Source organism: Lagopus muta, chromosome 13 (genome assembly GCF_023343835.1).
Source record: "Lagopus muta isolate bLagMut1 chromosome 13, bLagMut1 primary, whole genome shotgun sequence".
Taxonomy (NCBI): Eukaryota; Metazoa; Chordata; class Aves; order Galliformes; family Phasianidae; genus Lagopus; species Lagopus muta.
Genome location: NC_064445.1, coordinates 1,101,406 through 1,127,151, shown reverse-complemented (window position 1 = coordinate 1,127,151; position 25,746 = coordinate 1,101,406). Strand labels below are relative to the sequence as shown.

The following is a 25,746-nucleotide window of genomic DNA, read 5'->3' as shown; positions in this document are numbered from 1 at the left end:
TTCCATTACCAAGGAGAGCAGGGGTTTATAAAACAGCTGTTTCTGTGCAGACTCGACACCCAGCAGCATGTCCCAACACCTACCCGTCAGTCCCAGCTTATCGCTTCATCCACACACCCTGCAGTGGCTCTCTGTCAAACACCGGAGTGTTGACACATCCTGTTCTGCAGAATTATGCAAAATGGAAAGCCACAAAGGTTGGGCTGCACATGTTTCTGTGGATTAGCTGCTCTCCTCCTAGCCAGGAGCAGCACTGCGATTCCCTTACACGTGCATTAAGCAGAATACCAAACGAGAGGCAGCAACAGTTGAAAGCAGCACATCAAACAGTTGCTGCTCTCGCCCTGCGACTGAGGGGACGCACAGAGCTTCACCAATTGGAAATGCTCAGCTTGGAGTGAAAGAGCAAGCAACCCTGTTTCATTCCTGGATAACAGAACAGCAGAAGGAGCAGAAGGCAGTGATGGGAGCTGCTCCTCCACTCTGCTCTAATTCACCGCTGCCAAACCCGGTTCAGAGCACCTCCCCAGGCCTCCACAGGGCTGCACTGGGACACAGCCTCACTCTTCCACTTCCCAGCACCCCTTTATACCTCTAACACCAGATTTTCTTTTTAAAGAGAGGTTATTTGCTAGCAAGCAGATTTCCAAACATCATTATCTGATAGCGGAGTCTTCCCACGAAGGCTGTGGGGGAAGCTCTGTGCACCAGGGACAGCCCTGCTGGTCTGAGGAGGAGGAGAGACGCAAGGAAAAGCCCCCACCTGCAGCTCAGCCATGCATGGAGGGCTGCCTGCCCCACTGCAGGCACTGCTGGGGGTTTGGGCGCGAGAGGGTGCCCTGATCTCCATCCTGCTTCCCGAAAAGCAGCCAGGTTTGAGGACTACCATCCACATGCATGGCCAGCTCGTAAAGAGCGAACGCCCTGAAGAGCTGCTCTGTTCCCCGTCTGCCCAGACATGCAGCAGTGCACGCGCTCTGCATGGTGATGCCATGGGATCCCTGTGTATCACAGCAGCTGTGAGGCTGCCTGAGGTCCGCAGACGGCAGCCCAACACCTGAGCCGAAACAAAGCAACACAGAAACTCCCCCCATGTCCCAGCAAACCCCCAGCAGGACCTGACCAAAGCCCTCCCACAGCTCACGCTTCCCAACAGCAGCGCTGCTAAATGAGGTCTGAGCACCTCACTGTGCACGCAGAGAAACTTTTCTCAAACAGAACATCCAGCACACACACACATACAAACCTGAAGTCCCACGTCTCTGATGTTCTCCACCAGCTGGTCATGCGACCCAAAACCTGCAGTTCAGTGTTTTTGAGACTCCCTGAAACTTCACAATCGAACGGCATTTTCCCCAGTTGCACAGCTCTCTTTTGCAACTGATTCAGAGGCTTAGATGTCAAAATCCTGAACAGGGCCCTGAAAAGCAAAATCAAACCCAACCAGCAAAAAAAAAAAAAGCTCTAATTGCTCTTCACAGTCAGCACCTAGGGCATGACAGATCCATCTTCACCGAGACTGGCACAGCCCACCCCTCCTTCCTACTTATCCCATTGAAATCACTTGTTCCAAACCAATCCTTACTTTCTGCAGCTCTGTTACCCAACCCTCTTCATCTCCCAGGTGCAGCAGGTAATGCTATAATGGGGTGATAATGGCAGGGTAGCAAAGTCTTTGGCTAAAGCAAATGAGAACAAGCCCAAATGCAGCAGCCACAGATGCAGAAATGAAGGAAAAGAGCTGCTTACCTTCAGAAGGCCTCAGGTAGGCAGGGATCTCCAGCAAGAGATGCCCTCACCACCACCACCAACCCTTAAATGAGGGCTGGGCAGGAGTGGATCCTGGCTCCATCCCTTCCATCACTCAGTGCATTGCATGCACCTGAGCTCCCCTGGGTTGGCCCTGCCTTCCCACCAGGTGCTCCATCACTGCTTCAGGCCATGACTGAGCATTGCCACTACAGCAGCAGGGCTCTGTCTCTCAGATAAAGCACAGACTGTTGAGTGATGCAACCACCACTCCGAGCAGCATTACTGCAATGCACATATGGGCTGGAGATGTGCTCAGCCAGCACGGAGTCACACTGGGTGCAAGAGAATTTAATCAGGAGAAAGAGCAGCACATAAACACAGTGCCTACACAAGCAAAGGGCTGCGGAAAGAAAAAAGAAGACAGGTTGCAGACAGGCTGGCAGGATTTGAAAGAGCTTTTGTATGAGCTGACAGTCTGCTCAGATGAACACAGATAACACATCAACGCTTGGACTTTTAAAGAGCTGCTGCTTGGGGAACAGCAAGAAGCAGAGCAGCAGTGCAAGAGGGCCCTGAAAATGAAAATGCTGCATGAGAAGTGACAGTGCTCCCAGCTGCAGTGCTTGGCAGGACATGGAGCCGGGGTCGTGGGTCCAAAGGATGCTGTGAACTCCCAGCAGCATCCAGGGCTCAGTCCATGCACTGCTGCCATACAAACACTGTCCCTAATGCTGTCTGTCTCTCAGCCACGCAAGGAGTGTATAAAAGGAACAACATGGGAGCTCCCCTCTCGCCCTGCAGCCCACGTTAGGCTTGCTGCCATCTTGCACCTTCCCAGATGTGGGAGATTGATGCAAAAATTAAAAAGCTCCTCTCTACAGACAGCTCTTTGCTGTTGGTTTTCACCCAGAAAGAAAGAAAAAAAGAGATACTCAGGAATATGACTATTATAGTGCTACCAAATTGCCACGGAGGTGGAGCAGCCACTGAGTTTTATCAGTGCCACAACTCTCATCCTAACCACCCACGAGTCGTTGCCTCAAACGTCACCTTTCCCTCCTTGTAGAGCATCAGGCATAAACTCACTGCCAAACCCACCCCTGCAGCAACACAGCAGGCTTTGAACACACACTGCCAGGTCACAGCCACAGAACCACGGAGTCCTTCAGGATGCAGAATCCATCTCTCAAGCCCACGGTGTCCATCACTGCACCCCTCAGTGCCACATTCCTGCAGCTCTGCAGCACTGCTGGGTGGCCCCGCCGCTCCCTGGGCAGCTGGTGCTGATGCCTGATCAGTGTTTGCAGCAGGAATTGCTCCTACCACCCAACCTGGCTGTGTTTCCCCACGGCTGCAAATTGTCCTCCAAAAGCAAACCCTCTGTGCAACAAAACCCCTCGGAGGACTCCAGGACAGAGCCATGCTCACACACTTCAATTTTTACCTGAATTTGGACTAGCAAAAGGACTGCCAGACAGCCCCAAAGGAGAACACACCATCCTGTGGTCCCACAGCAGTGCAGGGACAGCTCATGGCCTCATCCCATACAAACAAGTCAGCTCTAACCACACTAATCACAGCCATAAAACAACAGAACGACAACTCAAAACAACAGAAGAGAATCCCAACATGACCAAGAGTCCATTTTCCCACATCGTAATTTTTTGCCCACCATGTAAATCAGGGCAGAGACGGGTTGGTTGGATGACTCCATTTGCAGATTAACAAGTGGAAGACTCTGGGTCCAAAACCAGCTCTGCCACGTGTTTTTTTCATTACATCCCTCAATCTGAGCAGAGAGCTCTCCCTAAATTTAATTTGAGCTAATCACTTTCTTGCCAAAGGAGAAAAGCGAACTTATATTCTAATGCTATTGCTCGCAAGGCCTGTAAATTTAATTTCTATCTGTGCTTTTGTTTAAACATTTTACAGCGTTAATTACAACAAGCGATGCAAATTAGTTTTCCAGCGTAATAAAAAACCTGTTGTGACGGGCAATGAGAGGCTGAGCCATAAACTCTTCGGGGCGCTGCAGCAGCGCGTGCTCTGACTCACAGGTTCAGCTCAGAATCCTCACCCCCAAGGCAGAGCTCACAATTCCATCGCAGCGCTCTGACGCACAGCGCCGCATTCTTTCCGAAGGAAGATCCTGCAGCAAAGCGAGGTTGAAGTGGCAGAACTGAGAGCTGAGGACCAAAACGTCTGAGCGCTGCTGGGCTCCAGCCGAGCTGTTAGGACAGCTACTTGTGAGCACCGAAACGCTGAGCTCGGTGCAAATAAGCAATCGCTGTGTCCCAGTGATGGACATCCACCAAGCTGCACAGCCTCCATCTCCCCTTCCATTGGACAAGCTCAGCACTCGGTGGCCGTGTGGCTGCATGCTGCATCCCACCCTGACTGCTCACCAGGCTCTGGCCTCTACATGGGACTTGCAGGACCTGCTCCATCCTCCCTTGTGATCCAAAGGCAAGAGGAAGCTCAGCTGCCAACACGCTTACATGCCTGACATCCCATTGACACTGAAGGCTCATGGCTTCCAGCAAGGCACCAGTGACAAATGGGGGTAGAGCTTCCCCAAACCCAATGCAATCCTCCGGTCCCATGGAGCTCCTGCATTGAGGATGCCCATCCACATCACATCAGGACCCAAAACCAAAAGAGAAGCTGAATTTGTAGCTTAACAACAAAGAGTCCTGACCGGATTCTTCGGGTATATAAAGAAATGACAAAGTGCAAGAAAGAGGAACGAGCCAACTTGGAGGAAAGACCTGAAGGGAAACCAACGTTCCAAAGTGAAGTGGCACAGAAAAGAGCAGAGTTTGGCTCTGTGCAGTTGCAGGGGCACTGTGAAGGGCTGAAGAAGGCTGGACACGAACCAAGAGATGCCTCCACCTCGTGGTTCTGGAAACATAAGTCTCATTTATTCTTCCTGGAAAAGTGATGGGAGAGAGATCTGGCAGGTTTGCACTATTAGAAGAGAATGGCACAACACAGTCGAGAAGGAATTTTCCATTCAGAATTAATTTGTTTTCATTAACACCCAATTCCGTTGCTCACCATTAGAAGAAAAGCTCTTTTGTTAAAACTTGTAGGGGCTGAAAAGGCCAATGAGGGGCTGAAAACGCTCCTCCCAGTAACAGTGGATTCGCTACATGAGATTTCCCACAGAAATAAGTAATATCAGGCTTCGTGTTCCTGGTATTTCCAAGGTTAGAAAGTAGGAAAGACACTTGGAAGCAGTTTGGTCACTTTCCTCCACAAACATAGCCATGTTCTTTTGGCTTCGTGGCCCCATGCATTTCATCTCCTGCTCTACACCCTGACCAAAGTGGTGAAGGCCAACTCTGGAGGGTTGGGCAGGAAGGTCTGAGAAACAAACAGAAGGAATTCCAGACACCTCGGGGAAAGCTGCAGCCAGGCAGGGACACGTGTCCCCACCAAAAGGTTCCTTCTGTAACTGGGGACAGCAACCAGAATGAAAAACGATGAGCATCACCCCGCTGTGGTGCAGGAGCAAGGAATGAAGCAGAACGAAACCGCCTTGGAAATGAACAGAAGGAAGATTCTGTCCTTCCCTACAAGGAATGCTCCAAAAAGTGAAGTAAAGCAGAAAAGCTGGGATAGGATAAAGGATAAAGGAAAGAGAAAACGTCACTGATCAGGATGAGCCATTCTGCGCTGCAATCTTCAGATTTGATGGAAAAACTCCGGGAAACCCAGAATTAATTCCAAATATTTGCTCCTGATAAAGACATTTCAGCAAGCAGAGCATTCAGAGGGTAAGACTGTGCAGGACTGAAGAACAGGGCACTGTAATGCTGCAGAGAGCCCCACGCACGGCACGGCCACCAGCTCAGCCACCTCCAGGCGCCATGAGGTTCACTGCTCTTATGGGAGAAACCAGCAAATGCTATGGACAGAGCTGCCACCGGTCACTCTGTGCCCATCTCAGTCACGGCAACGCAGCAGGACCCCGATGGCTCTGCAGAGGGACGAGGTGCTGCTCCCCACAGCCATCCCACGACGCTTCGCCATCAGGACAGGATGCAGAAGGGGAGAGCTCTCCCCCCAGGAGTGCTGCTGAGCAAAGACAGCGACATATATGAAATATTTCCTGGAGCCGCCGTGGGGACACAAAGCTTTGCTGGAGAATGTTTCCACATCACCCACAGCTACACACATCAGCACAGCCTGGGTCAGGCTGGAGCCCAATGCAAGCAGGCACGGGGCTGAGCGCAGCGTGGGGAGGGGGCCTGGCCCACCCCCACCTGCCCTGCACGGCCCGAGCTGCTCTTTGTTAGCTTTTATTACTTATTTCTTTACTATGCTTAAAGTCGTATGCTGTTCCAAAGTTGCCCCGTTTCATGTCATTGTTTGTTGCTGTGTTTGAAAGTTGGCACATATTTGTTCAATTAAAGATTTATTTGCGCTATTTGTTGAATAAAGATTATTCTTGCTAAAAGCTAAATAAAGTTTCATAAAAACTCACACATCCCCATAAACAAAATACAATGTCCCTTCCAAAAAATGGTTGCACAAAACATTTCAAAATCACTCCGTTCATTATACAATAAATCCACACACAAAATAACAAGCCCTTGCCAGAATACATCATAAAACCTCATTACAACACTTTCAGACTCAGGCTTCAAAGCGGGGACACAAAAGCCTCCCTGAACCCCTGGCCTCGGCAGCTGCCAACTTAACAGCTCTGCAGGGCATCCCGAGAGCCCCCGCACCCATGGGTGAGGGCTGGGGGACAGATGGGCACCGTGGGACCCCCACCTCCGCCCCGGGCACCGCGCAGCTGCACCACGGGGATGCTCTCCCAGGGACAGAGCATCAAATGAAAGCACTCCCAAACCACGGCAACAACAGAAGGCGAGCAGCGCTTCCAAAAGCATCATGAGGAGTCAGCACAATTGCCACGCGGGCCCCGAAAGCACAGCTCCAGTCCTCATTAAAGCAGCAGCCGCCAGATTGCAGCGGCCGCGTGGATGCGTGGAGCAGCGCGTGGATGGTCAGGTTGATGGCTGGGTTTTGGTAAACCATTAAGAAAAAAGGAAAAAGAGTATTTTAAACGGTGTGATGGGTTTGAGGGCAAAAAGCTGGGCTGTGATGCAGCGAGGGAAGCCCAGCCATGCAGAAGTACTGTGTGTGCCCTTCCGGACCCGTTGGCATCCTGCGGTGCCTCCCGCAGAGCAAAGCGAGGCACCCACCTGGGGCAGCACGCAGCCCCGCACAGGGCATCCCTACCCACTGCATGGGCAGCAAAGGGGGTATTTCCCACCCTGATGCCCCAAGCGCCCTGATCGCACCCAGACTAAGCACTGTTCAACCCAAAGCTGGATGGTGAGGAGGGGTTTTCCTGGTTTAGTGCCATAAGGGCACAGCGCTTCCACAAAAGGCGAGCACCGTGCAGGAGCCGTACAGATGCACTTCCCTGTGCACCTCTGAGCAACAGCAGTCCACATGCATTCCAGTACCTGCTCCAGAGGAGCAGAGGGAAGCCTTCAGCAACCATCAGGCTGGGATGGAAGGTGGGCTGGAGCATGGCAGCCAAGGGCAATGCTGCTGTGTGCCACGGCTGAGCAGGGGAAATGCAACACCACCAGGAAAACCCTGCTGGGAAGCATGGGGCTGTGGGATGGCTTTCCAAGAAATGGGGAAGCTGATGTTGGGGCCGTGCTGCCCAAACATCAAAGCAGAATCTAAAGAAAAAGCCAAGCCCAGGATGCAGGGATGCCCTTTTGCAAACGCAGGCGCACGCACCCCACACCACCAGCACGAGTCCCTGTGCTGACCAAGGGCTGCTCCCAGGGGACAAACACGGCCAGGTGACAGAGAACAGAGCCCGCTCACTCACATCAGGGAGCAGAGATTTGCCCTCCAGATTTGCCATTTCATGCACTGAGCACAGCAAGTGGGATGAACTCATCGTGGTTTCCCAACCCCAGCTCTGCAAGCTACTGGCAATGCAAATTATAAGTGGTTATGCAAATAAAACCGGACCCAGGCAAGAGAAACACGCCGGCTCCCATCTGCATCCCAGCACGGATCTCAATGAACTTTAAAATGCTTATTGTCACCACAATGGGCAATATTATAGTCGAGTTTGGATCTGTTCCTTCAGAGCATTAGCTCCCATTTGTAGATATTTTTAGATTTTCCTATCCCACTCCTCATTATGAAACGCTGAGCTGCAGATTGATTTATTTCTTAAAAGCAAGTTGCTGTTTTCCCAATAACAGATTTAACAAATTTGTTCCACCTGTTCAGTTATGCTTCCAATGTCTTTTTTGTGGTTTCATTGAAGTTTTTTTTTAATCCAAACCTCAAAGCCTCCAAACTCGGCATTAAAAGACGAGCTCAGCATCACCACCACCACTCGCAACTCAAACGCTGCTCCAAATTACTGCAAGCTTTCATTTGTAAGTCGACACAGACAGCGAGATTATGAAGCTGAATGGCTGCAGGCACCAACACGTGCTTTGCTCAGGACGTTCTCCTACCGTAATGCCCACCTCTGCTGCACTGCTCCACATCACCCCGCCTAACCCCAGCACTGCCAGCAGCGAATTTCAATGCATTCAGTCCTCCATGTGATAACCAGACCCAACTGGATGCTCATTAACTGTCACGTTTGATAAACAACCCCCCCCCCCCTCCAAATAATTAATGTTAATTAAGAATTCTAACGTGGAGTATTCTCTGCTTTCAGATATTGCTGCAGGGAAGAGCTTCAGGTAGGCACAAAGCAACCACAAGTGGCACAAAGTTAGAAGGGGATTTGAACCCTCAATTGCTCAACACAGGACCCGCTCTGGCTGCAGATGGGCAGCAGCACGTTTCCTGTGCCAGCTGTGTGGCTCCGTCCTGCAGAACACCTCCAGAACCAGCACAGAGGGAAGATGCCCAGCATCATCGGAGCAGCTTTAATTGCCATCAGCAGCTCTGCTTGGAGGGATGAGCACCATGCAAGTGCAGATCCCACCTACAGGGCTGTGCTTCCAGGAGTCATCAGCCCAGGCAGAAGCCAGAGGTGGTGTGGACCAGCCCAGCAGTGCATGGGATCTGTGCAGGGCACAGCAGCCACCAGGCTTGGGTGTGAGTCAATGCACACTGAGTTTACACCTCAGATTCCTCCCCAGGTGCCCACAGGATGCGTCTCTGCTCCCAAATCACCACAACGGCATTGGCTGGCTTGATTCTAAGCTGCTGGTTTGGGCCGATTCAGTCACTAGAGCACTAAAAACAGAGTTCTGTCATTTGATAAGAGCATAGCAGTTCATCAAGCAGTTATGGAATAGCCCATCCACGCGTAGCACTAATTCAAAAAGGACCACGTAAAAATGACCACAGAAACCCAAGTTTAGATCATAGAAGGAGGAGGGAGGAAGAAAAAAAAAAAAATCAATATCCCTGCATAGTTTAAGCACTAACAGAATCATTCATAAGACTTCAGGAGTCATTTGCCAGCAAGTATTCTGCTCTTGTTCCTTCTTAGCATGGAACTGGGAAACAGCAAATAATCACCGAAGGACCCTCACAGCACGCAGCACACACAGCAATGGGCCTCCAAGCAGCCAGCAGGAAGACTGAAAGCAATCAGCTCTAGGCATCTGACTTTTACCTACTGTAATACCTGAGGCTCTGAATGAGTGCAGCAATGCTCCAGAGACAAACCCAGGAGCACTGTGCTCCCCCAACACCAACCACTGCTCCCACTAAGCCCATGCAGGGGCTGTGAATGCAGCTGGATGCTGAGCATCGTTGCACCGGGGTCTGGGAGAATCCAGGCAGTGCAAGAGGGACAGCGTAGAGGAGATGCTGCAGACACACAACGCGCACTTGCTTTCATCCCATGGTGAAAGGAGGAGATGCTCGTCCTGCTGTCGGTGCTGGCTGACAGCCACGCAGCTCTGGCTGTCCTCAGGAGGATGCTGGAAGGTGCACTGCTGCCCGATGTGCCATGTTGAGCTCCTCACCCAGCTGTGCTGGCCTCCTGCAGAGGCAGCAGTCTGCATTAACTGCATGAACAGGCATCTCTCCCTTTGCACAGACAACAGCCCTGCAGAGCACAAGTCCTCGTGCAGCTGAACTTCTCTCTGCCCAAGCCAACCAGCTGCCTGTTATCTCTGAGGCAGGACGATGTATGTAGAACTACAAGTGAGCGCCACTACAGAGCATCCACCCATCCTGCAGCTCACCTCTGGAAGGCCTCAGACAGGCAGGGATCTCCAGCAGGAGATGCCCTCACCTCCACCACCAACCCTTAAACGAGGGCTGGGCAGGAGTGGATCCTGGCTCCATCCCTTCCATCACTCAGTGCATTGCATGCACCTGAGCTCCCCTGGGCTGGCCCTGCCTTCCCCCCAGGTGCTCCATCACTGCTTCAAGCCATGACTGAGCATTTCTGCTACATCCCTGCATTCTTCTCACTGGGCCTTCCCTAAAGTACAGCAATAACTCGGTCTGGGGAATGCAGTGCATACTTCTTGTGATCACATCCAAACACTGAATGCTAACAGCACCATTTGTGCCCCAGCTAGAAGAAAGGCATGTATGCAAGGTAACATCCCCCACTGCAAAGCACTTGTGCCTATAATCACAACTGGAGAACCACGCTTCTTAGGCTCCTCTCTGTACAAAAATCCTCCAAGTCCATCCTTAGAAACACGTGCTGCTGCACATGACAGTGCTACCCAGCGTCCTAGACGTACTTTGGACCAACTTCAATGCCAGCAGATCTCTCTATCACAAAAGATAATACTGAAAAGGGGAAGAGCTGGATCAGAATTAGTGCTGCTGCTTCGTAGACTGAAAGATTAACGCTGACTTTGCATGGGATGGTGCCCCCATTTCTCACAAAGGCAGTTTTGCTTCATTCCGCAAGCAAGCTTTGCTTTTTTTTCCTTCCATATGAACCATCTAAGCACACTTGGCCTCATTTTAATTAACGACTAAGTGCCAAGGAGTCAAACAAAGAGCAAAGTAATTTGTTATCTCCAGGCATCTGCTCACAAAACCTGCAATGTTTTCTGCTGCTGTTGTTCTTGGGATTTGGGGTTTTGGAGAAAGCACAGCTAATGATAACAAGATTGCTAGGTAAGTATGTCAACCTCTCCCTTCAGTCGTAGCCCTGGGGCGTCATTTCTGTTCACAGCATAAAAATCTGTGCTATTTGCCAGATTTGATGGAGCAGAGGGATCCAGCAGGAGATACCCGGCTCTTGTAGGCCAAGAGCAGGAGCGTTTAACCATTGAGCGCCCGGCTCAGGAGAGTCAATGGGAGGCGGCGCAGCAACTGGGCTGAGAGCTGAGCGACCACACACCTCCCTGAGCAGCCCCAGCAACCACCACTAACTACCGAACTCAGCACCTCAAGCACTACCCTCTGCTTGCTGAAGGGCAGCCTGGCAGGCGAGGGAGGAAAGAGTTGACAGCTCTTTGCTGCACCGAGCGTAATTCTCCTTGGCAAATTCAGCCTGTTGTGAGAAATGTGCGCCAGACACTTGGATCAGCAGAGCAGAGCCTGCAGGAGCAACGCTTTGTATTTAACACTTGAAGACCTCAACTTCCGAGATCCCATCCCACCGCTCCATACCGGCAAACGCACGAAGGCAGCACATATGGAACTGACTAAGGCTCTTGATGCAGTGCCTATAAATTGTCCAAGCTCCGCAGCCGCACATCAGAGTGCTAACAAGGACTGTGCAGTACACATTTGTTTGAAGTCGGAGCCTGCTTTTATTACAGGCGTGCTGCTTTCGGCTTCAGAGCCGCTCGTGGGCTGCTGCTCCCTGCTACGTGACTCTGACAGCGGCTGCAGCATTTGGAGATAGCGTGAGGCTGAGGGAGCACGGCACGGCACCCTGCTACGGGCACCTGACGTGGGGGCATCTGGCAGCCTGCTTTGGGGTGCTCAGCAGCCAGCCTTAGCGCACGAGGCACCTGATTTTGGAGCACCCTGCACAGGTGTAAGGTGTGGTGCTGGTGAAGATGCTGATGGGTGAGGGATGGGGCAGAGCTGCTCCACACCTTACAAACCTGGCGCTCAGATGTGCCCTGAGCTCACCAGGAGCCCACACAGCACTGCCCAGGAGTCAGTGTTTCCCACTGCCTGGTTGTACCACCAGACCTAAAGCCAAGTGTGGATGAGCAGGATTGGTGCTGAGTCCCCAAGGCCTTCACTGCCCAACTGCCAAAGGCTGCACAGGGCATCATCTCTGCTTTCAACACCTCCTAAACGCCCTGGCTGCATTGTCAATATACCTTAAGCAAGCTGTAATCAAACTGTCAGAAGGCCAGTAACTCTGGCAGCATCATGCAAAGCCTCTTGGCTATCAGCACGGATAGTTTGGTTCAGATTTTTATTTTGGTTTGGGGAATTATTTTTTTTTTTTTATTTTAAATTTTTTGTTTCTGCTTATTCTGCCTTTGCTTCTCCTCCTTCTTTTCAATTGAGATATCACAGCAGTCACTACAACATGATGCAATCTGTCTGCAAGAACGGGCTCAGACTTCAGCAGCACCCATCAAAACGACAGACTGCTGCAACACTGCAGTGCTTCCCTGCACACCCATGCTGACTCCTAGCAGCTCTGGTAGCACCCAGGGGCCCAGAAATGCAGCATGTGCCCCAACCAGCTCCTGCCCCACTGCACCCTTCCTTCCAGCTGCAGGTGAGTACAGCTGTCACCCACTTGCAGCACAGGACAGCACTCCATCATGCCAGGCAGAACTCATTTCTGTGGCTGCTTCCCTGCAGTTCCTGCATTCAGATGCTGCCTTTGATAATACAGCACCTGAGAGGTAATTCTGCTTAGCTCTGCATTGCTCCTTTGCACCCAACCAGCTCACCTTTTGTTTTATTAGTGAATAGAGTGATTTTCCTTTGTAAAAATTGAGCCAGCACTCAGAGCATAGGAAACAAATGCTACTGAAAGAGCAGAGAAACAGCCCTGTGGCTGCCTATGTGCTCTGCTGTGTCACAAGGAAGTCACCACCAGCCACATGTGCTGCTGCTGGGACTGGTCCCAGTGCAGGGAGTTGTGCACAACTTCCAGCAAGAGCAGAGAGAGCAGAGCCACAGGAGAACAGAACTGCAACCAGTGCAAACTCAGAACAAAACAACGTAGGTTTGTGACCTAAAGGGGACCAATCAGCCACGATGGAGTGCAATGCTATAATGAGATAGAAAGTACAGCAATAATAGCAGGGTGGCACAATCCCAGGCTGCAGCTAATGAGAACAAAACAAATGCAGCAGCCATGGACACAGAAACAAAGGAGGAAAAGCTGCTTAACTTTGGAAGGCCTCAGGTAGGCAGGGATCTCCAGCAAGATACCCTTACATCCACTGCCAACCCTTAAATGAGGGCTGGGCAGGGGTGGATCCTGGCTCCATCCCTTCTGTCACTCAGTGCATTGCATGCACCTGAGCTCCCCTGGGCTGGCCCTGCCTTCCCACCAGGTGCTCCATCACTGCTTCAGGCTATGACTCGGCATTTCTGCTACACGTTGTACTGATAAGGAGGCACAGCACTCACTGACAGATGAGGACGGACACCTTTATGCTCCATCTGTTGTCTGCAGAAAAGAAAGGCTCCTCTACACCTCCAACCCAACTGCCATGGCAGCAGAGCACAGTCTGGATGTCCCCCCATGGCCATTGCTCAGTGGCAGCACTGGATTAATTGAGTTCATTACCACTAAAAAGGCACCAACAGCTGCACTTAGAAACTGTTCTCCTTGTGTGTTACCCCCGTGCTGCCTTCACACAGCACACCAATGGCAAACCTGCAATTCACATTCCAATCTCGTTTTTCTGCCTTTGCGGGAAGGAATGAGAGTTAAGGCTTTCCAGACAGAAACAACCCTTCCTAACTCTGGTAACCTCAAGTTCCCAAACCCTCCTCTCCAAGCGGAAGGAGGCAATGGGTCAAATGCACTGACAGCCAGAATCCTAAAACAGCAGTAAAAATACATCTTTATAAACATGAACTGCGTATTCATCTCAGTGTCACAGCGAGCCAGAGCAGCATTAGCTCAAGGAATCGGCTGTAAAGGGTTTACCCTGTTCTCCCATCCCACGGGAAACTGAGGAAACCCCAAGGCTGATGTGTGAGGTGGAAGTAAACTGCTCCACTACGGCTCCCTGGGTCAGAAGCACAGAATACCTGAGCTGGAAGGGACCCACCAGCAGCACCTGTGCTGGGTTAACAGCCCTGAGCTCAGCCCTGGCACTTTAGGGCTTCCTTTGTGCGATCCCCAGCACCATACCCCAAAACCAAGGGCTGAGCAGGCAGGGATGCCCCCCTGGGCCTTTCCCTGATCTATGGAGGTGTGTTTGACTCTGAGCCACGGCTTAAGCAACAACCCTACTGTCTCCATCCCTTGTTATGTGCCTCCGGAGAGATTTAAGGCGCAGAGGTGAATGAATGGCAAAGCTGGGATGAATGGGCACCAAACAAAGGCTGCAGCAGGGATGGATGGGGACCAGCACCCATTGCCTGGGGCACGTTTGGCATTTAATGCTGCTTGATGATGGGCTGAGGCTTTGGGAGCTACTGGCACAGTACATCTGTTGGGAATTGGTAAGAGCAGCAGAAAGAAGTTGCAAGCTGACATTTGCTATCACTTCTGTGGCTTGGTCTATCATCATCTTTGCCTGAATTTAACCCAAATCAAGGCCACGTCTCCTGCACCCTTTCCACACCACAGAGCACCTGATACCGGCTACTGCTAAGCACCAAAGTGCTGCAAAGCTGCACTGCTGCAGAGCCACACACATCACAGCATACAGTGCCCACCGCAGCAATTAAAGACAGACATTAAAGCCCTGCAAGGCACCACTGCACCCCACAAAGCCATCAGCACCATGCAGTGCCCGCAGTACCACACAATGCAACTCCCATGGTGACATCACACCAAGCAATGCCTGTTGGTGCCAGTGCCACTGCAAAGCCATGCACACAACGTCAGCATGCAATGCCATGCAACGCCATTCAGCACACCCTGCTGCAAAGCCACACCATGCAGCACAACACTGCTCTGTGCAATGCCCACCGCTGCACAGCTACGCAGCACTGCGCCTTCTGCACATGGGGCTCCTCACACTGAGCTCTTCTGCCCAAGCAAAAGGCGTGGGGGGCACAGAGCACAGCTTTGCAAGGAACCCTCTCTGCTACAAAAGACAGGAGGTGCTGCACAGGGCCGCATCCCTCGCAGACCCACACATCGCTTCCAGGTGCTGCTCCGTGCCTCCCCATAGCATGAGCCACTGCTGAGGAAGTGCAGAGCAAGCACAGGAGGAGGAGCTGCAGTCGAGGTGCAGCCTGAGCCAGGGATGCTGGCACTTGCCATTTGGAACGCATTAGAGCACTGGCATTTCATCAATACAATCTTGCATATTTAGTACTTTGCACTTACAACAGAATTTTATTTGGCCTTATGGAAAGAGCTCATTTTAATATGCACACATCTGCAAGTAATTATTTGTTATAGTAGCATTCAGGCCCAACTGGCATCAGCACCATCAGCACACAAAAACAGTTCATTTCCCCAAGAGTTTAACAAGAAAGCACTTACAACTGCAGCATGTAAAGTCTAGGCAGGAGCTTTATTTTCCTAACCTATAAAGACAGTTAACTATTTTAAAATTACATCCAAATCTCGCTGCAATTTGTATTTGTGCACAATGAGCTCTGACAGATCCCAGTGCTGAGATGCACTCAGCACTGACGCGCTGCACAGAGCCCATTTAGTGCTTTGCACTCACACACAGGTCACCTTCTGCAGCCAGAAACCTCCAGAAATGACATCCTCTTAAAGTGTTGAAAGACATTAAAACACCAAGTCATTAACATATAATAAGGCAGGATTGGGAGCTTCGCATGCTCTGAACTTTTCAGGGTTTGGCTTCGAGTCAAGAAAAATATATGGGATTAGTATGAGAGCAAAATTAGGATGGCGTGCAGCTTAATTAGCACTACAAGATACTGCATGCGTACGGAGGAGCAGAGATGATTTATAGTACTGTGCAGTGAGAAAAGTCACATTAAGAGGTTAAAATCCCATTGGGCTGATGGAGCACTTGGTGCTGTGACCCCCGTGCTCACTTGCTTTCCATGCCCCCCTGGTGCAAGGGCCAATGGGCAACTCACTCAAAGCAAAGCCCTCCGTGCAACCCACTGGCATGGGGGGAGATTGGGGCACAGGAAAAGCCCTCTCAGATCCCCAGCCCACCCCACCATGCCCATCCCACATCCCTCAGTGCCACATCCCCACAGTTCTGGGACACCCTGGGCACGGTGACCCCACTGCTCCCTGTGCAGCCGCACATCGCCGCTCTTTCTGAGAAGAAACTGAGTTCCTGAGTTCCCACCTGAGATGGAACCAAAGCAGCACCACTGATCCCTACAGATGAACTGGGTTATCCCTGCCCCCTGCAGCCCTCCTCCAACGCTGTGCACTATCTGCTCTTTAAAGAAACGCAGCGCATGGATCGGTGCCGGATTTCACACAGAATATCCCCAGGCTCAGGAGCACAAATGTGTTTCCCATTTGATATCTCTCTACGAGCCCTCCAGGCGTACTGCACCCAAAGACCAACACAGCCTCAGCAATGCTGAACACCGTACAGCAGAGCCCCAGTTTGGATGACAAAGCACAGCACGAGGGATGCACACCATGGAGATGCAGAACACGTCCTGTGGCCATGGCTCAGCTCTCTGTGCACCCATCACACTGTGGGGATGGGGTGCATCAGAGGAGGAGCTTTTTTGTTTTTGGGGGATGCTTCAGGGGCAGTTTAATGGCTATTGGGTCGTCAGCTGCAGCCAACCATCAGCTTGAGGAATAAACCCTTCTCTGTACAGGCTCCGTACTTTGAGGGCACTCATAGGCCCTGTGGCTCTGCAAGGAGGGGCCAAATATGCTTGAGCTGTGTGCTGAACTCAACCCCGTGTGCTCCCTGTGCTTACAGCAGCATGCACTGCTCACAGGCACCATCCTGGCCTCACACTGCCCACACCTGGTTTGCTGATCTTCAGCCACCAGCAGCAGCACAGCACTGCTCGCCCCAAACCAATGGCGTTAGTGAGAGAAGCAGATTGCAGGGCAGGCAGCGTGCAGAGATGGTGCTGCACCCCCTGACCCCCATCCTCAGCCACTGCGAGGTGCTGGGAGGCACAGCAGCAACTCAGGGCTGCACTGAGCACAGGAGCAAACCTAAAACCTCATTTGAGCTCCTAACAAGGAATGGGCTGGGGCCTGCTGCCTGCTAGGAGCAATGCTCACAGCAGGCGTTTCCCACTGTTAAGGCAGCCCTCCCACCTGCTGAGCCCAGCTGAGGATGCTCACATCCAGAGGAGCTCCAGTCCCATCACCCTGCCGGGCTGCACCCCCCCCCCACTGCAGCCATCCTGCAGTCAGAGCATCATTTTGGATGCTCAGCGCCGTGAGGCCACTGCAAAACTCAAGCAGCACAGCAGTAACTGTCTGACTTTGTGTGGGTTAGACACAAACTGCTCCAATCCCCTCTGCCCGCTCTGTGCCACAGTGCCAGCACCCACTGCTAAGGGCTGCACTGCCAGGGCTGCATCCGTCCCACGCGCTGCTCCCCAGCACCACCAACCGCCCCAACCCAGCCAATTAACGCGGCGTTAACAAACTTTTAACCCAGAGGCCAAACTGCTGACGCAACACCCCGCAGCTTCTGGGACAAAGATGTGAAGCACAATGCCTCAACCTCTGCCATGAAAAATTGCCCTTGTATCCTAAATTAGTTACATATTTGAATACCCTGTAAGATAGGGAAGCAGAGCGCTATCGGGCTGCCAAATCTCGCTCCTGTCATGAGGTCATTGCTGGCACAGAGCCCAGCGCGGCTCCTGCCAAAATCCCAGCGCTGACCATCGCGGCCGCCCTCCTCCTCCATGGGTCAGCGAGGAGAAAATAAAACAAAGGGGTCAGCGAGGGGAAGGGCTTCCCATAGCCTGCGTCACCGCTCCGATACAGCACAGCGACCCGGGGGGGTCCCAGGCTGCAGCCCTGCAGTGTCACCATCGCAGCCCTGAGCCGCGCCGGGTGCTGCGAGCTGATGCCTCGGGACACATCTGTGTGCAGTGAGGCTGCAGGAGCACATGGAGGAGTTTTACACCGTCATTAACTCCTCAAGGCAGGCTGTTTGCAAACACCTTGTTTCACTGCGGCCATCCGGAAACGGATGGATTAATGAAACGCTGCAGCATTGAGGGTTGGGTGGTTGGTTTTTGTTTTTTGTTTTTTTTTCCAGTGAAGGCAGTGAGAAAGAGCAGAGAAATGCTCCAAATAAGACGAGCTGCATGCTGTCAGAGCGCCGTGCGGTGCCAGCAGCTCCCTGCCCATCGTGCCAAGCCTGCTGCTCATGGGAACAGGGAACTTTCTCTCGTAACCAACCGCTGCAGCACGGCCAGAAAGCCCTCACTGGACACACAGCAAACCAAGGACCGACTCGCAGACCCTTCTCCGGAGCACGGCGGCTATGCAGAGCGGCGCTCAGGTCTCAGCACAAACTCAGCTCATCTCAGGCTGTAACTTACTCACGCCTCAGCTGTTCCGTGACCCAGCGCTCTGCAGCCCGAGCACATTTCACGTGACAACACGCAGCCGGAGCTCCGGCCATGTGCAGCCACAGGGCAATCCCAAACTCAATCACAACACCAGCAGCTCTCTCCCTTCGCTCTGACACCGCTTAAACACGCACTGCGGGGAGATGCCCGCATTATCCGGCTTCCCCCAATCCAGTTTCCGCTTACGCTTCGTTATCAGAAGCCACGGAACCCAAACGGCGCCGGGAGCGGCACGCAGAGGCCGAGGCTCCAAACCCACGGGTTTTTCCCAGCCGTTCCCGCGCGGTCCCCCCGCACCGACGGCCCTCGGGGGGCTCCGCCCGCAGCCGCTCCGACTTCGAGGCCCTTCGGTGCCAGCGGCAAAACGGGGCGGGGAGATTCCCTGCGGCCAACTGCGCCGCGGGAAAAGCGAACGCCGCAAGCAGCGCGGGCGCAGCGGACGGGCGCTGCGGGCTCCCCTCGCGTGCGTCGCAGCGGCGCTGTCGCAGCGGTGTTTCCGCAGCACGGATCGCGCAGCTCCGTCCGCAGCGCCGCACGTCGGGCCGCGCCGCCCGCAGCAGGTGTAGCGTAACGCGGCGCGTCCCCGGCCGTCGGGGGGCCCCGCGGACGGCCGAGCGGAGCGGGGGACGACCGCCAACGGAGCCCGGGGACGGCGCGAGCTCCAAAGCGGTGCTCCGGCTCCCCCCGCCCGGCCCGCACCCACCTGCTGCCGCCGGTCGCCGCTCTCCGCGGGGCGCTGCGGGCGGACGGCGGGCGGAGCTCCGGGAGCGGCGGCCGCCGCCGTTCCGTCGCGTCTCGGCGGGGCCGCGGGTTGAGGGCCGCGGTCGCGGCGGAGCTCGGAGCGCAGCTCCAGGTAGCAGCCGAGGGTGAGGACGTGCAGAGCCAGAGAGAGGGCGAAGAAGCCGAGGAAGAGGCGCCAGCTCCCGGCGCCGGCACAGGAGCAGCCGCCGCGGGCCGCCTCCCCCCTGCGCTCCGCACCCATGGCCGCGGGACGGAGCGGCGGCGGCTCCGCTACTGCTCCATGCTCGGCCGAGGAGCGACGGGGCGCCGGGGGCAGAGCGGCCGGGGCCGCCCCACCGCCACGCCAGGGGGCGGGGAACGGAGCGGGGCGGGGAATGCGGGCGGGGAATGGGCGGGGGGCGGGGATGGGAGGTATGGGTTGAGAGGGGAGCGGGGAGGGAAGGGGAGATGGGAAATGGGAAAGGGAGAATGGAAATGGGATAGGGAAGGGGAAGTGGGGAAGGGATAAAGGTAGGGGAAGGGGAAGTGGTTGGGATAGGGATGGGAAAGGGAAAATGAGAAAAAAGGTAGGAAAAGAGGAAAGGGAAAATGAAAGGGAGATGAAGGGCAATGGGAAAGGGAAGAGAAATGGGAGGAAGAAAGAGATGGGAAAAAGGAAGGAGATGTGGAAGGGAAAATGGAAAGGGAAAGGGAAGGAAAATAGTGAGAGAAAAGGGAAGAGAAGGAAAATGGGAAGGGAAGAGAGAAGGGAAGAGGGAAGAAATGGAAGGAAGTAGTGGAATGGGATGGTATAGTGTAGAAAGGAGTGGAATGTTAAATAACGGGTGGGAATGGAACAGAACAGAGTGGGATGGAAGGGAATAGCAGAGTTCATTCGGAAGGGGCCAGCCAGGATTACCAAAAAGCAATCCAGGGCTTCATCCCTGGGGGCTTTATCCAAATGCCTCTTGAGCACTGACAGCAAAAGTACACGAGGCAGAGGTGTGGGGTTTGGGAGGGGGGGCTTTGAGAAAGCAGACCTGAGTGGGAGGTGCAGGGGGGGTCGGTGTGGCTGGGAACACAGGGCTGGGGGAGCTGCCAGCTGCTCACAGGGATTAACACAAGGGCACATCTGCAGAACATCCCAGGGCAGAGGCAAGATAGAAAGAATAGCATGAGATCAGCTCGGTCATCTCGGAGACAATGAGGAACACGCACAGAAAGTATAAATCAGGGCCCTTCCTGATGGAGAAGAACAGCACGGGGGCGTGGGGATGGAGCTGCAGGGAGCAGGCAGTGGGAGCAACAGGGAAGGGATGGGGCACAGAGGTGTCTGCAACAGCAAGGGACAAGGGGAGGCATGGAGGTGTCACCGTGTGTGACATGGCAGGGACAGCAGGTGGAGGGGCCCTCTGGGCAAGGAGCTGAAGCAGACAGAAGCTTTGGGGTGATTCTAATGAGAAACGCTCAAAATTGGTGTTTCAGGAACTGCTAACAGCAGCAATGGGTGAGATGAGAAAAAGGAACTAAAGCACGTCCCTCAGTGCCACCTCCCCACGGTTCTGGGACACCTCTGGGCCGGTGACCCCACTGCTCCATGGGCAGCACTGCTGTGTTGGAGGAGCAATCTCTCCTAATGCCCAACCTGAAAAGAAAGCAGGGGGAGAAGTGGCACCATGAGCCCTCTTACCGACGGCAGTGTTTTGTTGGCATCCTTCAGGGATGTCTCTGGGAATTGATGGCATAAAGCATTAGCTGTGCTCTTAGCAGATCGGAGAGGTGCCCAAAGCAAAACAGGGTGCCAGCAGAAATCTGCTGTGACACCGAATGGGACAACCCTGAGTCCCCAAGGCACAGGGGGGGAGGAGGGGAGGGGATGGTGCAGGGACCCCCAGCGCAGCAGCGGCAGGGGGCTGCCCCCCACAGAGCAGGGCAGGGGGATGTGAGGCTCTGAGAATGCCTTGCAAGCACTGGGATGGAGCATGGGGAGCACGGGGGGTCTCCAGCACTCTGTATTTCATGGGCTGGGGCCATAAAGAACACAGTTTGTGCTGCCTTTGGGGAGCTGGATGAACCAGATGACCTCTTTGTACTCCTTCCTAGACTTATTTTTCTGCAATAGGGATTATTATTATTATTTTGCCTTTAAGTTCTGTGCCATGGTCATGGAATTATATGTGAGTCTCTGTTTTCATTTAAGAGAGAAATGTTTCCCTAATATTTGTATAGAAAAAACTGGAAGCATTAACCAGCACCAACCCTGACAGCTCCACAGCAAAAAGCAAATAAAAGCCAACGGACTCTCAGTACACAACACTGCCATTATTTTAGGGACATCTGTAATTATTTGCACACTCAGGGTTGGTCCTGTTTTTCAAGATGGAGATCCAAATTATTTACAAACAGCGACTTCCTCAGGCAGGCTGCAACCTGGCTCTGTTTACAAGGGTAATTCACCTTCCTTTCGGGGTGAATTTTAGAGGTTAAGCGATTCCCTCAATACTTTGTGCTTTCAGGGCCTGCGTGGGGGTCTCCATCCATCCGTGAACCATCCAGAAGAGCTGAGTTGGCCACCTCTGCTGGGATCTGACTGGGACACACATCACACCCTCACAATGAAGCACTGAGGAGCTCTTCCTACAAAATCCCACCGGTTAATGAGAAATCCCATCCGAGCAAGTAGTGAATGTGCCACCCCAGACCTGAGAGCGGCCCTCACGCATGGACCGCACGGCTTTGCAGGGAGCAGTTCTGAACCAGAAAGCAGCATTGCTGCGCAAGGAGGAGGTTCCCCCTGCCTGGATTTTGCCTCTATCTGCAGGAATCCATCGGGCCCAGCTGCCCCGGCTTTGTTTCCCCCTGAACAACAGGGAGAAATCCAGGGGAAAAGGAGACATCCCAGAAATAAAGGCGCTGTTCCTTGCAGCCCGCATAGCCCAGGGGATGGGATGGCTGGGGGCTGACGGGGGAGGAGCACGGAGCCACCTCTCAGCCCGTGGGCTTTCCCTCCTGGCTCCCAGTGCGCCGTTACCCCCAGCACCACCATGCCAGAGCTGCTGTGTCCCAGACAACAGCCGGGAGGAGGAACCTGCAGCAGATCGTTGCTTCAGGTCTCCTTCCTTTGGCAAAGCCCTCAGCACCACGGGGGCACCACAGGGGCAGCGCCAGCGCTTTGCATATTTAGGAGATTAAGCGAATCTCTTCGAGGCATGCTGCAAATAAGTTCCGAGCCCATTTCCCATTTACGTTTTGGCACCAGCTGTTGTATCTGCTGCAGCAGCAGAGTGGATTTTAACATGCGTGACCTAAAAGCTTTGGAATTCATGACTTTCCTTTGAGGAAAACTCCGCTAAACTGCAGGAAAGCCATCTCCTCTGCTCACACAGCGGTGTTAGCAACCCTAATAGAACGCAGCCTCCTGGATCCTGAGATCACAGCGGGCAGGGATTGTGTTCTCAGATGCGTCTGTAAGCCCATAGGACAAAGCATCCTGACTTTCTGAAAGCCTGCAGCCCTTGCTGCAGCTACAGGGCTGACATTTCTCATGTTATCTGCTTTATTTAAGGCTGTACTCCCAGCCATTGCAGGCTCTGACTGTGCTGTGACAGAGGCTGTGTCCGTCTGCAGGGACTGAGCAGCGGATCTGCAAGGGGAGAGCAGCCACAGGGATTCCTTCTTTCCACCACATTCTGCCATTTACATCTGCAGCTGCAGAGCTGCCCTCTCCTTTCCTTGAACCTGCAGTCCTCCCCGGGCTGGTGGTCACTGCAAAGCAGTGCAAAGCTGAGCCCTGGGACTGCCATGGGGGGATGTGCACAGCAGAGCCGGAGCAGAGAGCGCGGTGATGCTGATGGTGCAGCACCCGCTGCAATTCCAGCCTGAGCCATCTGCTCTGCCACGTGCTCAGCATCACTCGAGGGCTCATTTTGCACCGTGAGACGTGGGGAAAGGAAAAGCAAAGCCAGCTATTCTTTATGGATGGCATTTCTGAGCTGCGCTATTAATTATCGACATGCAAAAACAACAACAGCAAAAGGCTCAGGTCTGCTCATGCCAGAAACCAAATCAGTGCATGGACTGGCAGTGCTCATTCGCACACCCTTCCCCCTGCCCTCCTGCCTTCGAAGGACAACCAGCACAGCTCTCCTTCCCACACACCTGGCTTTGCATTGGGATGGGAGCTCAGCCGGATCCCAGTCCCATCACAGAGCACACGGGGAGGAGGTCTGGCCACAGAAGGCTCAGTTCAGCCTAAACACGGCTCCTTCTGGACAGGGCAGCTGGGCCGTTGCTCTCGTTTCTGTCGTATGTTTATTTATATGTTATTTGGTGATAATGAAAAGCAAATGTTCGGAATCTATTCAGTTCTTCAACTTTTATAGACTCATTGTCTTTATTTTTTTCAACTGTGCAGCCGTCTCTCAGCCTCCCCCTCCCTCGGCCGCACGGAACTGCAGCCGGTGACCAACGTCAGCTGTTCTCTTACTCATCCTGGCTGCAGCAGTGATATTCCACTCTGTGTTATACAACGCCTGCTGCTCACCCCCAGCCCTGGGCTCCCAACTGCGGGATGCTGGTGAGTATCAGCCTCGAGGGCCGGCATTGGGATCCACTTTTGGGAATGGAGGTGATAGGATCTTTGTCTGGAGGGGTGTAGGTCGTGCTGCGTGCAAGGCACGCGTTGGGGAGCCTACAGCCTGCTCTGCTCCTTGCTCAGCCCCCAGCAGCCCATGTGAGAGCAGCTCAGCACGCAGCTCTGTGTCTGGATGAAGGGCTGAGGGATGCATGGGCGCTCCCCACCCTGCCCAGTGCCACAGCTCTGGGCTGGTTGCAGGAAAGCCACCTCTCTGCCTCTGGGATGGAGGCCCCCAGGTGCACCTTCACCCCTGCAGAGCAGAGCAGCTCCTTCCAAGCAGGATCTCCCTGCACACGGCGCTCAGGCTGGGGCTCATGCTGTGGTTTCCTCTGCAAATGGTTTTGTCTGTTTGACGTCTGTCTCCGTTAATGCATGGCACAGGTTACCTCTTTGGAGATACGGTCCCAATGAAATTATTCCCCACGCACCGTGGCCTCCAAAGGCACAGAAGGGCTGAAACATGCATGCACACCACAGGGCGAAGGGTTTCCAGGGCACTTCATGGTGCACCACCCTACAGCTGAAGGCTGGAAGTGAGGTCACAGCCCAGGTGCACCAAGCACAGGGCTGCAGCCTTGCTTCTAGATGAGGTGAGACGAACCTCAGCAAAGCAGCTGCCCAAAGAGCTGCAGCTGGGATAACTCCTGCTCCAGGACACCTCAGGGTGAGGAGCCAAAGCTTCACCTTCACAGAGGCAAATCCTAGGAATTGCAGCCCAAGCAGGAGCAGCCCTCAGGTGCACACAGAGCCGCCTGCTGCTCACCCTGTGGTCACAGCCAGCTGAGGGCAGAGGCTCCCGGCTGTGTGATTTGCAGCCTCAGGACCCGCAGCGTGCCAGCAATAACCCGGGCAAGGAAAGCCCGAATGCTTGTTCTTAGATGTGTCCCAACAGCCACAGATTTATGCGAGGAGGAAGATCACAGGGCTCAGACGTAATATCCCGTGGTAACACGGCCTTAAAGCAGCAATTTCCTCTTCAGACTCCGCGTTGGATCAGGGTTTGATGAGGGACGCTTGGACGGCCGGTGGAGGATTTGGAAGGAGGCGGCAGCCATTCGTCATGGCACGCAGCGCTCGCAATTAAACCGCTTGTTAGGAGGCATATTTCAGGCAGCCAACAGATAGGGCTGTAATGAGAGCCATTCGTCTCCACCCCCCATCGCCCGGCCGCAGCTCCCTGTTCCCAGCGTTGGGGAGCGCTGTGCTGGAGCAGCCAACACCAACATGTGTGTTTCATCTCGGAATTAAAACAAAACAAAAAAAAAAGAGATTGAAAAAAAAATAGCAAACCATGTAATTTTTGTAATGAGTAATTCATTTGTGATGTTAAATGAAATGCTTTTGGATGCGAAGGCCGGCTTCTCGGATCAATTGGATGAAGACATCTGCTTCGTTTCAAGGAGATCTGAAGAGGTAAAACTTGACAGTTCTTTGTTTGAGCCTTCGCTATCTCTTTGTATATCTAAATTACGCTTATTGATATACAATGTTGACGTTTTTGTAATACTTTTAAGTCTCATAACCTTCTGTTTCAAATTCACAGTCTTCTACCACTTAAGCTATTATTATTTTTACCAGTCCCAAGGGCGTGCTCCAGCCTCTTTGGTACAAATTAGAAGGGCTTTTATGAAAAAAAAGAAAAAAAAACCTTAGAGTTTATATAAAGAGGTTCTCGTTGGCTTCCCGGCTGCACCACAGCCGATGCCAACGCAGTCACAGCTCTGCACGTGGGCTCACCCCAAGCACAGCTCCTGGATCTGGCACAGCCGCAGCCATTCCTCCAGCAGGAAAGAAAAGCTGAACGCTGACAGGGTGACGGATGCCAACATGTGACGGGGTGGCTGGCAGCAGATGCTCGTGGCTGGGCTACCTGCAGCTTCCCTGCGGGGAAGAGCAGGAGTGCTCCCAGAGGGGGCAGAGCAGCAGTGGGTTCTGCAGAGAGCAAACGCCCCTGGGGTGGGAGCATCGTTTCATACCGATGCACGAAGGAGACTGCTGGGGGCAGGGTGTGAGTGGGCAATGCG

General features: G+C 53.4%; 1 protein-coding gene across 4 annotated transcripts in view; it reads right to left on the bottom strand.

Annotated features, from left to right (window-relative positions):
• Window positions 1-19,454, bottom strand: part of EDA (ectodysplasin A) — a 56,406-nt gene extending 36,952 nt beyond the window's left edge. For all 4 annotated transcript variants that reach the window (XM_048959585.1, XM_048959588.1, XM_048959586.1 and 1 more), the window contains exon 1: window positions 19,070-19,454. In XM_048959585.1, the coding sequence (XP_048815542.1) occupies window positions 19,070-19,348 (279 nt within the window). In that variant the 5' untranslated portion in view covers window positions 19,349-19,454. The remainder of the gene's footprint in view (window positions 1-19,069) is intronic.
• Between the last annotated feature and the right edge of the window lie 6,292 nt (window positions 19,455-25,746).